Source organism: Urocampus carinirostris, chromosome 7 (genome assembly GCF_059441175.1).
Source record: "Urocampus carinirostris isolate Australia breed hairy pipefish chromosome 7, RoL_Ucar_1.0, whole genome shotgun sequence".
NCBI lineage: Eukaryota > Metazoa > Chordata > Actinopteri > Syngnathiformes > Syngnathidae > Urocampus > Urocampus carinirostris.
This window is the reverse complement of record NC_142355.1, coordinates 24,831,439-24,843,633: the sequence shown is the minus strand read 5'-3', so window position 1 is coordinate 24,843,633 and position 12,195 is coordinate 24,831,439. Positions and strand designations below refer to the sequence as shown.

The following is a 12,195-nucleotide window of genomic DNA, read 5'->3' as shown; positions in this document are numbered from 1 at the left end:
TAATCTACACTCTTGTCTTTTATCTCCTGTGTGCAGATTTTGGCCGTACCTCACAGACGTCTGGTGTGCTGCTGTCGTCTCTTCGAGGTCCCCGACGCAAACAAGCCTCATAAACAGAAACTATCGCAGCTCCAAAGGGAGGTCTTCCTTTTCAACGACCTCCTCTTGGTGAGCATGCAGCAATAAACGAAAACCCCGTCGATTTTTCGCCCCAGCCTTGATTTATTCAATCGTTCCATCCATTTCTGGCCATCTGTCCAGATCCTGAAGCTGTGCCCTAAGAAGAAAAGCTCGGCTTCCTACACCTTCTGCAAAGCCATGGGCCTACTGGGAATGCAGTTTCACCTCTTCAGCAATGAATGTACGATGAATATGCATCCACACGTGGCGTACACTCGGCGCGATCCGGCTCAGGAAGCAACCTTTTGAATTTCAAACATCTCAACCACCAGATTACGCCCACGGCGTCACCATGCTGAGCCCGTTTACCTCCGAGAAGAAGCAGCTGGTCAGCTTTTGCTCGCCGAGCGGGGAAGAGCTGCGGAAGTTCGCCGAAGAGCTTCGAGAGGCCATTTCCGAAGTTAACGAGATGGAGCACATACACATCCAGTGTAAGGCTTGTAAACGTGGCAAAAAAATGAACCGCCTGCTTTACATAACTCGGGTGTGCTTTTGTTTTTGAAGGGGAACTGGAAAGGCAACAAGGCATCCCGCCTCACAATATCCACACGAACGGCGGGCAAGTGGACACACATACAGGATCGCCCTCAGGTGAATACTTAAATCCCGTCTTCCTTTTTTTTCCCCAGTACATTGTGGCTTATAAACGGACAGGCATCCTCTGTTCTTAACCTGGAAACAGTGACGTGCAGTCAGGGGAGGCGGAGGCTCAGCAGTCATCATGGAAATATAAAGTTGGAAATATATTAAATGGTTACATATATTCAGAATTGAAATTCTTTCTCATTTACAATCAAAATTTTGTGATTTTCTTTTTTTAATCCTAAATCACTCCATTGTCATATTGTATTATGAATATTACAAATACAATTACAGACGCTGCCCAACTTACGAATGAGGCTCCAGACGATCGTTCGTAAGTTGAATTTGTTTGTTAGTCACTTCAGTATGTTAAAGGTTTATAAAATTATATTATGGTTAAGGCTTGTATATGTAACCTGTATTCTTTTGTACTAAAAAACAAACATTTCATAAAATAATATGCTCTATAAAAATAAATAAAGTTACGTTTAATTTACTTTTGGAAGATAAGCTTCAAGAGTTAGGAGACTTCCTCCTACGAGGTAAAAAGTGGCTGAAAAAAAAAACGATCCAACCGTTTTCTCAACCGCATCAAGCTTTCTTATTCCACTTTCATTTCAAAAGAAATGGATCGCATCTTCATATTGATTGGATGCACGAGATATTAAAAAATAAAATTGTCAAAGATCTTAGCGTGCTGGAGATAATATAAACAGTATAGAATGTTTACACATGAACTAGGAAGAGGAAACAGACTTCCTCTTTGGGGTGGATTATGGGTGATCTCTCACAGCGCCACGCAGCGGAAAGAAGCACTACAGTATGTCCTTTACTTGGAAAAATGTGCACACAATACAAAATCTAACTTACAGCAATATTTTTTGACATACCGAATAAAAATGATCGTGTCTACAGTTTTTCCTAGGTCGAATGGTCGTAAGTAGGGGAGCGTCTGTAGTATGTGATGTAATACTGTCTGTAGATGCAGAGTGAGGCATGTAAATCACTTGCCTCATGGCAGGCAGCAATAGTGAGAACAAAGATTCTGATTTCGCACACTTAAACAGTAAAATGACTATCTCTTCTATCGTGGATATATTGCTTTTTGCTCTGCCAATCAAATTATATATAAGATGTAAGTTCATTTATTTGTAAATCAAACCATGCCTCCTAAGAAATAAACCTTACCACACGTCACTTCCTGGAAGTAGTTGTTTAAAAAAATGCGTTTTTATTTTGCAAACTAGTTAAAACTCCGAAAAGTATTCAGAGATAATCAATCTTAAAAAAAGTACCCTACCTCACCCCTCCCCAAAAAAGTTAAGCCCTAACACACGTCGTTCTAATCCCCCTTATCTCGCTCACTGGAGAAAAGCAAATAAGCGATTTTCTTTTCCTGTTTTTTATTTTTTTATTTTTTTATCCGCAAACTGCTGAAGCGTTTTGAAATCCTTCAAAACGACAGCTTTCCTACTTAGTGCTGATTAGAAGCCAAGAAAGATGGGAATATTTTAATTTTATTACCCGGCAGTATTTGTAGCTGTTAGCCGTCAAGGTTGTGCATAATATTAGCGCTATTTGGGTCGCAAATCGGACAACCGGCGCTGTTCGACTTACACGTGTCGGGATGTAACATTTACTTTGGCTCGGTATACTTTGATTTTTAATCCATAAACCTGGTTTTATTGACTTGTAGTAATAGAACTGTCAAAAATATTAACCCCGACATGGTGAGGCAAGCTGACACTGCCTCTAGTGGTGCCATCCTTTAAGAACCAGGAAGAAGACTGCTCACATGCAAAATTTCATACATTTTGTGTAAAAAGACAGGAAAACCAGTAAATTGTACATTTGAAGTTCACCTAAAAAGAAGACGAGTGTGCTTGCTTATTTCAATATTGAAAAAGGCCAATAACAAAATTGCCCCCGAAAGTAGTAAAAAACATGGAAAAAAATGGTGTTTAAATTAAAATGATTACATTATAAAAAAATGTTTTGTTATTATTTGCTGCCAATTTTTAATAAATAGTTTTCTTTTTCTTTTTTAATATGTTTTATGCATTTATAGAGAAACATATTTAATTGTATCATTTTCAGATAATTTTGCTTGTTTCAATTTTTTTTAATATTTTATATTTCTATTGTATTAATTTATGTTTATAAAATGTTTTATTGCACTTTGCAGATAAATTTGTTCATTTTAAATGAAATGTATCTGTCTTGTAATATTTTTCCGTTTTGTAATAATATTTTTTTATTATCTGCAGCCAATTTTGCTCAATTTAAATAAAATATATCTTACATGTTCATAAAACAATATTTTTATTATAATTTATGGACATTTTTGCTAGTTTTTAAAAATGCCTTTCTCATTAGATAATATTTTTAATGTATAAATACGTTCCATAGTTTGGAATATTATTTGCATATGCTTGTTTTGCTCATTTTAAATAAATTCTATCTCTTTCATAATTTTTTTAAATGTATTAATGAGAAGTTTTTATTGGTATTTGCATTTCATATTTTACAATATTTTAAATAAATACTTTTATAAAATAAGAAAGCATATTTTTATTAACATTTGCAAATAATTGTGCTGATTTTTCAAAATATTTGTCTTATTTTATAATGTTTTAAATGTATTAATGAAAAAATATTTTCATATTTTTTTGCAGATAATTTTGTTCATTTTAAGGTATATTTTTCTACCTTTATAATAGTTCTAAATAAATATATATTTTTTTGTAATATAACAAACACATACATCAACTGAGCAAAATTAAACGACAATAAGAATATTTTTGTACTTATTTTAAAATAATTCTATACCATGTATTTTAAAAATCATTAAAAAATATAAACAAGATGAGGCAAACCCCATTTTTATCTTATTTTAATGTATTTATAACTTGGTTTTGTACCCAACAAAATAATTTTACTCGTTCTTTCAAATGTTTTTTTCGAGAAAAACAAGACACTAAAAATGTACAGTCCGACAAAAGAAAATTACTTCTTCATTGCAGTGTGAAAAATGATCCTTAAATTAAACTTGAGGATTTTCAACTGTTTTACTTAATTAGTAGTTTAGGTTTATAGCAAAAAAATATGTAAAATGAGCTAAATCCTCAGTAAAAAATTAAACATACAGTGAGTGGTTAGCACGTCCGTGGCACAGTCCTGAGGTCATGGGTTCAAATCCAGCTACCAGCCTTCCTGTGCGGAGTTTACATGTTCTCCCCGCGCCTGCGTGGGTTTCCCCCCACATTCCGAATTTAATTTAATTGGCCAGTCCAACAAGCCTTCCTGTGTGGAGTTTGCATGTTCTCCCCGTGCTTGCGTGGGTTTCATCCGGGCGCTCCGGTTTCCTCCCACATTCCAAAAACATGCATGTTAAGTTAATTGGCTGGTTAAAATTGTCCCGAGGTGTGACTGAGCGAGTGAGTTGTCTTTCTCTATGTGCCCTGTGACTGTCTGGCAACCAGTTCAGGGTGTCCCCTGCCCACTGCCTGAAGATAGCTGGGATGGGCTCCAGCACCCCCGCGACCCTACTGAAGATAAGCGATGCACATAATGGATAAGCTGTGAAGAAAGCGGCCCGAATGCAACTTTGCTTGACAATAAAACATATGTCAGCTGGCTTTATGCAAAACACATACTGCGAAACACAACAGACAGGCACACGTTCATTAGCAACGTGACAGCAATATATCAAGGCTACAAACAATAACGCTTTTGATAATACCGGAGTACGGTGTTTAAAATTTCAAGATCCACGGAGTGCTTCTTGACTAAATCATTCACGGGCTCGTACGCCGAAGTCTTGGAGGCGATATCGGTGCACGGCTCGAGTGCTTCTGATATTGTGAAGAGCGTCTCGTGAATCGTGAATTTGGAATCGTGAATTGTAAATTGCGGTGTTCTCCTGCAGGTCACCACGACGTGTACGATAAAAGCGGCAACAACAACGCTGTGGAGGTGAGTGCCAAAACCGATCTTGTCTCCCTCAGGTAAGTGCAAGCTTTTTCGTTCTCCTCCGTGGGTCTCGTCTCCTTCTCTGTCGCTGTGTGTGACTCCAAAAGTGACAATAATCGTAATAAACAAACAAAAACAAAAAAACTCACACCTGAAGCTCATCGCTGAGGATACAAAGGCCGATTAGAGCCAGTGTTTTTCGACCGGTGAGCCTGGGCAGACTATTTTGGTTGAAATTTCCCAATTTGATATTTAGGGGTCAGCATATTTGCTTTCTTCCACCTAGTCATTGTACCGTTCATCCGTATCAGTAGGTGGCAGCAGATTACTATTTTCTTCCTTTCATATACTACCTGCTCACGAGGTAGCACAGTATATTTATTAACCTATTTTTTGATGAGTCTGCAAAAATGAATTCATTTCAAGGGACAGCGTTTGTTATTTGGCATTTAGATGTCGTTGAATTGTGTCGCGCGGCCGAAAACTACGGAGAATCAATGTGACCCCCCCCTCATTTTTTTTTGCCCAGCATTTTGCGAATAAATATAAATGGGCGAGGGGGATAAGAGAGAAAGGTATAAAATTTGAAAGAAAGAAAAGAAAGAAAGAAAACGAAAAAAATCTTCTCTCTTTTTTCACAATCGTAGCGAATTTGGGTTGTCGACAAATAATGAATTCACCAAATAAAATTGATGAGGCAAGTTTATTTTTTTGAAGCTCATCTTCCGTTTTTGGACTTCGATTTTTAGAATATTTTATTGAATGAAAGACCTTTTAGTTACTCTGAAGGACGGCTACACAACAATATAAAGTGGATTCTTTTCACCGCTTTTGAAAGTTCAATAAACATTCATCAAGACACACACAATGTCGGATTTAAGGACTTTTCATAACTACTCATCTACGGAAGAAACCTGAATGAAATACAAAATAGGAATAAGGATAAGAAAAAGACAGATAGATAGGTGGGGATCTCGGCTGGCACCATTAGGTCAGGAAAACAACGAGGTTGGCTTCATTTTTACTGTTAGGAGAACTTGAGGCAACTGGGCGTTAATATAATTGTATTGAATCCCCCTTAATCACACCAATCGATACCTGGAACCATTGCCATGCGCTTTGGTATCAGTGCATTGACGTGGTGATGGTCGAGGCTGGTTCGAAGGGTCCTGGTCAGTCAGCAGTCCTCAAGTCGGGACCCGAATCACTGGATGCAGTGCCGTGGTTGGCTGCTGGCGGGTCCTTACATTGTCTCGTGGAGCGCTTAAGCAAGCACAGATTAGTTTCTCTACGCTAATCTTCAGCCAGACGGTGAAGGAGCGTGCAGGGTAGGAGTTTGAGGTCCCTGGAAGTGTCTGACTTTCTCAGTTGTTTGTTGGAACAGAACTCGGTCTCCTGCTGGCTGAATCCAAACTGTCTCTTGCTAAGTCTTCTTGCTGCTTGTTCATTCAGAACCTGCGGGTGTGGAGTAGTCGAGCTCGGCGATTGCCCAGGAGACTTCCCAATGTCTTTTATTTTCACAGACGGTAGAATAAGATAAACCCTTTTGCGAATACACAATACAATTCAATCGCTTTAAATAATTGAATTGGAACTATTATTCAGACATCAATTTTTTATATCAAGTCAAGTATACTCATGTTTATGTGCACAGCCCTTAATCACAAGGAGTCTCAAGGGGCTGCACAGACCAGACTCTCACAGACTATAGACTATTACTATACCATCCCTGATCTAAAACCTACATGAGGGCAAGGAAAAACACAAAAACCTCTACATGAGGAAAATGAAGAAACCTTGAGAAGGGACCGCACATGAGGTAATCCCCTTCCAGGATGACCAGGCTGCAACGGATAATGCAATAACAAATACCGTAAATTCCGGACTATAGAGCACACCTGATTATAAGCCGCACCCGTCAATTTTTGAGTGACTTGACACTTTTGTACTTGCACAAGCCGCACCCATGTACAAGCCGCGTGCGCCTGCAGTAAAGCTTGCGACACAGTCACAAGTTTAACCCGGGCCAAGTTCCACAATTGTAACTTTTTTGGTTTGAACAAATTTATTGACACTAATAACAGCAAACAAACAATGTGAGTTTGAACAATCCTTCTCGACAATCTTAACAATAAGCATATTCACAATTTCGTTATGTCTGGCATTTTTTTCTGACATTTTTAACATCTTTGTTAGTGTCAATAGATCCGTCCAGGCCAAAGTCGATTGTTTTTTGGTCTAAACAAATCCACCGACACCAACAGCAGCAAACAAACAATGTGAGGTTCGAACAACCCCTCTCGACAATCTCAACAGCAATCAAGCATATTCACAATTTTGTTATATCTGACAATATGACGTGACAATATGACGTGACAATATGACGTTTTAACATTTTTTTCTGACATTTTCAACATCAATTTCAGCAATTTCAGAGTTATTATTGACACTTTTTACATTAATAATCTCCTTATATCATGTCCTAACGATATGAGGTTTGAAAAAATTTTATCGACGGGGGTTTTGGGGTTTTTAAGGGTTATTGTTCTATCTTCGTTATTCATTATCCATTATCCGTTATCGGTCAGTTCATAATACGCTACAAAGCCTAGGAACCGGGACACTTACTCTCAGCCAAATGGCCAAGCTAAGGTCCTAGCCCTAAAGCCTTGCTGCGATCATTGCGAATGCACCGTTCCCGGAGGTACTGCAATACCGGGCCATTGCGTGGAGTGGACAGACCAAGCTCATATTCCATCTCCAAAATGCAAAAATCAATGATCATGGCAAGAGGTACGGTCAAATAAGGCCAAGCTAAGGACCTAGCAAAAGGCCAAACTAAGGACTTAGCATCAAAGCCTTCTCCGCAGTCGCCGCATAGCGGTACTGCTCGACCCTGTGACCGATACATGTGGTTTCTCGACATTTTAGATAATACACAAATCCAGAACCACAGTTGACATCACAAATAGAAAATGATACCCGTAATTAAGGTATGATGCAGACTTGTAAAGTCGGGGTCCCGTTGAAAGTTATCCAAGGAAACAAAATGTATATTTCCAAAATTAAGGGTGGGAAAAATATATATCCACTATTGTCCGCTGCGACAACAGACAGATCTACCGGTAACTCAGCTTTACTCCACTTCCCATCAGCCCGAGTTTGCTCCGCCCCTTCCTTTTGATTCGCTCGTAGAACACATTCGAAAAATATACAGTTGCAAATACATATTATACATGGTTACACATATTTACGAAGAAAGATGGTACACCGAGAGAGTTTTCAAAGCTTTAATAATAATAATACAACTTTCATCCCAAACCGTGCCTTTGAAATGTACCAACACGCTAGTAGGATCACACTCGCAATGTATCAAACATACCTGAGAAAAAAAGCATCCCGTAAATGTGAAATTCACGGTAAATTGTCTTCAACTTCTTTCTTATAATTATCGCAATCAAGGGTATCTTCCTCAGTATCGGAACGTACCTTAACGTAACAGAAAATATATGCTAAAACCTAGAGGTTGCAGTTTTTCTTGGCGCACATATTCTACTGATCTTAATCTTACCTTTTAAACTCCTGCGCCGCTGGTGGCCGTTAGAAAAATTCCATAAATTAGCCGCTTCACTAAATAAGCCGCAGGGCTGAACATTTGGGAAAAAAGTAGCGGCTTATAGTCCGGAATTTACGGTATTACCCAGATATTGTCTGCTGAGGGGAGGGGAAGAGAGAAAAGTTTAAGGCGGGATAGGGGGTGTGTTTGGAACTTTAGTTTGGCGGGTAATGAGCCGGGGGGTCAGAATGCTGTGTCCCAAAGTTGATTACCTTACACAGTACAGGGACATATAATGGTCAAATATCACAGTGTCCCTTTAAACAAAACAAATAACTTGTATTACCTCCAGAGACATTATGACCCCAAATACTGTCAATTTAGGGAACATAATCATTTAAGCTTTAAAAAACAAACATGAAATTGTTGGCGGTAATTCATTTTTAAGCATCTGTGACGGACGGCGTGCCTTGAGATTTTTTTCATAGACAAAAAAGTTTGACTTGGCTCGAAAAAGGTCCGAAAACACTGGATCAGAATCTGTGTTATGTAGGTGCAAATCTTGACCAGGCAAACTTTTGTGTGTGTGTTTGTGTAGGTTTGTTTTTTTCCCTCCCTTCTTCCTCCGAGTGTCTTTCACCTGCCTGAGCCAGTCCTTTTGAGACGTGTTAGTCGCTGTGTTAGGGAGGCACCATGCCCTCGGTGTCACTTTCTCCCTCGATTTTCCACAAATAAAACAAGCACATCTTTCCCCCTCCCCTTGCTCACCTGTAAATCTCCCACACCTTTATTCACTTCTTATTATAGGACTATATTGAGATTTTGTATGAGGTGTTAATATTGTTAGCATCGAGAGCCGTGGTCACCAATGTGGAGCCTGTGTGCACCAAGTGACTGTTTTTGAAACAAGCTCAGCATTGATTGCTCATTCAATTTTCTAGGACATTTGTTTTCTAAGTATTAGTGATTGAAAGTGCCAATATTATGCCTAATACTAATCCATAATAGTAGCATGGTAACAATATAGACAGTGTTTCTTGTACATGAAGATATTTCGGCGGGCCACCATATTTTAATTGGTCCCGTGACTATCTCATAAACTTGTATTATTTAAGAAAAGAAAATCTCATTATATAAACCAGGGTTCCCGCGGATCCTTGAAAAGTCTTAAAAGGCATTTAATTCCTTATTCTAAAAAGAAGGTATTAATTAGCATTAAATATCCAAAATCCAACTTTGGAAAGTCTTAAAAATGTGAGCACATGAATAAGATTTATATTTGAACGAAAAAGATTTTGTAAAAAAGTCATTTTTAAAATGATAAAAAATGCTTCGAATGAATTTGTAGTTACCTGCCAGGTTTGACTGAGGATCCATGATGTCCAGTAAATATCCTTTTTATTTGTTTTCCATGTCTAAATCTTTTTCCCAGGGGGAAAGTTTTCAAATGGATCAAAATGTGATTTAAAAAAATATTTTAGAAAAAACATTTGTTCCAAATTGCATCTAATTTACGTGGTTTAGTTTTGTTTGTTTTAACTGTGTTTGATTTTTTGTCGAATTGGTCTTGAATTTGATTTCAAAGGGCATTCAAAAAGTCTTAAAAGTCTTGAATTTTACCTGCCTCAAGCTGTAGAAACCCTGAAAATGATTGGATATGTGCTATATATCTCTGTCAGTCAGAAGGAATTTTCAGATCAGTTAGCCCCTCCTCTTGTGCATAGCATTTACTTGTTGCGGTGTTTGTCCCACCCCGCCTGCATTGCGATTAGACACAGGGTAAAATGAGTTTTCCCTCAATTGAACATTAGCGACAGGAAAAGAATGGTTTAGTGCTGAGCATTCTGCACAGAAAAGCTGCTCAACGCCTCGCCTCACTGTCAATAGAGTGTAAAAACGATGCACTACAAGCAATTAAAACAATGTTTACATTTTGATGGACGTTTACACAGCACCCTAATTTTTTTGTCGTCTTCAAACAAATAAAATGTATAATTGTGAAAGAAAGCATATGCCTATGAAAGGCTGTTAGAGAAGTAAATTATACTTGCTCTCACATATAAAATAGTACTCTCACATATGCACAACTACACTTGCATACAGACACAGACATACCCATGCACAAACACTACTATACTCTTTCATACATACTTCTATACTCTAATACACACTACTCACACATACTATACTCTCATAGGCACTAATATACTTTCTCATGCATATTAGTATACTCTCACACGCATACTACTTTTCTGTCAAACAGATAGTACTATACTCTCTCAGGCATACTATTATACTCTTAGATACAGACTACTATGCTGTCACACATCTACCACTATTATTTCTATACTACTATATTCTTGTACACACTCTACTATATTCTCTCATACATAGTGCTATACTCTCTCACACATACTGCTATACTCACCTACACACACTACAGCACTCACACGTTTTACTAAACTCTCATACATACTAATTTACTTTATAACACGTATTACTATAGTCTCATACACACACTACTTTTCTGTCACTCAGATACTACTATACTCTCTCAGATATACTAAACTATACTATTACACTCATAGACACACACTACTATGCTGTCAAACATCTACTACTATAATCTACTATTATTTGTGTGAAAGCATAGAGGTTTGTGTAAGAGAATATAGTAGTATGTAAGAGTATAGTAACAGTATCATAGTGGTCATAGTATATATATATATATATATATATATATATATATAGTAACATAGTATAGTAAAACAGTATAGCAAATATGTGTGTGTGTGTAAGAATATAATAGAATGTGTGAGACAGTTTTGCAGTATATCTGGAAGAGTATACTAGTATGTGTGCAACAGTATAGTAGTTGGGTACTATATTCTCATACACACACTCTCATTCATACACATTCTCATTCACATAATCTTTCAAACGTACTCCTATACTCTTTCACACACTATGCTTTCACTCACATACTACTGTACTCTCTCATTGTGAGCAAGTATATGAGTGTGTGTATGAGGGTGTAGTTTTTCATGTGTGAGAATGTTATATGTGGGAGCAAGTATGATTTACCTCTTAAACGGCCTCTCCTATATGCCCGCGTGTGGTTGTGAGTGTGTCGCACGCGCCGCCTGTGCACGCCACCCCTACGCATGCCTGCATGCCCCCTGCCCCGTGCGTGTCACACCAGAGGGCTGCGTAAGGCTGCGTTCAGGCTGGTAACTCCCCGTGCGTTCTCTGGCTGTCCCTAAACTAGGTGTCAATTCACAACAGGCTGCAGACCTACCAACTGAACCCGCCCGGCGTTGAGCCCCCGACCCCGCTGGCCCTGACGGCCCCGCCCGCCCTGCTGGGGCCCGGCCCTGCCGGAGACCTGCGCCCGGAGACGCTGATCCAGTGCCAGCAGATCGTCAAAGTCATCGTGGTGGACCAGAGCGGGCGGGGCCGCATGGAAGCTTTCCTCAGCCAGGGGCCGGCCGCCCACCAGTTGCTGCGCTCCGCCATGTCCACGCCAGTCCACGTGCAGGGCGACGGGCCCCAGCCTCCCCTGCCGCCGCCCCCGCCCCCTTATAATCACCCGCACCAGTTCTGCCCGCCCGACTCGCCCATGCCGATGCACCACACCATGCCCCTCATGCGCAGACGCAACTCCAGCGGCTCACGAAGCATCGTCTGACCAAAAAACACTCCACTCCTCTCTTCGGGTGAAACAAAGAGTCACAAAGCTCCCTCCCCAGCTAACACCGACTCACCAAGCCTTTGTTGGGACGCCGTTTTTGTAAAAACATTTGGCATGTTCATCCCAGGTTGCATCTTTCCAGCGAATTTCTGCACAGCCGGCAGCCCCCTCCCCAAAAAAATGAATAAAAATGAGAGCAGGGTGTGCAAACTTA

The 12,195-nt window shown here is 39.4% G+C and overlaps 1 protein-coding gene across 5 annotated transcripts in view; it reads left to right on the top strand.

The window, feature by feature from the left end:
- Positions 1–12,195, top strand: part of iqsec3b (IQ motif and Sec7 domain ArfGEF 3b) — a 95,465-nt gene extending 83,270 nt beyond the window's left edge. For 2 of the 5 annotated variants that reach the window (XM_088340295.1, XM_088340299.1), the window contains exons 10-15: positions 37–168; positions 262–361; positions 453–611; positions 685–771; positions 4,691–4,769; positions 11,576–12,195. In XM_088340295.1, coding sequence (XP_088196421.1) covers positions 37–168; positions 262–361; positions 453–611; positions 685–771; positions 4,691–4,769; positions 11,576–11,978 — 960 coding nt within the window. In that variant the 3' untranslated portion in view covers positions 11,979–12,195. Of the gene's footprint in view, positions 1–36; positions 169–261; positions 362–452; positions 612–684; positions 772–4,690; positions 4,770–11,558 lie in introns of all 5 variants that reach the window. The other 3 variants (XM_088340296.1, XM_088340298.1, XM_088340297.1) reach the window with 3 other exon arrangements.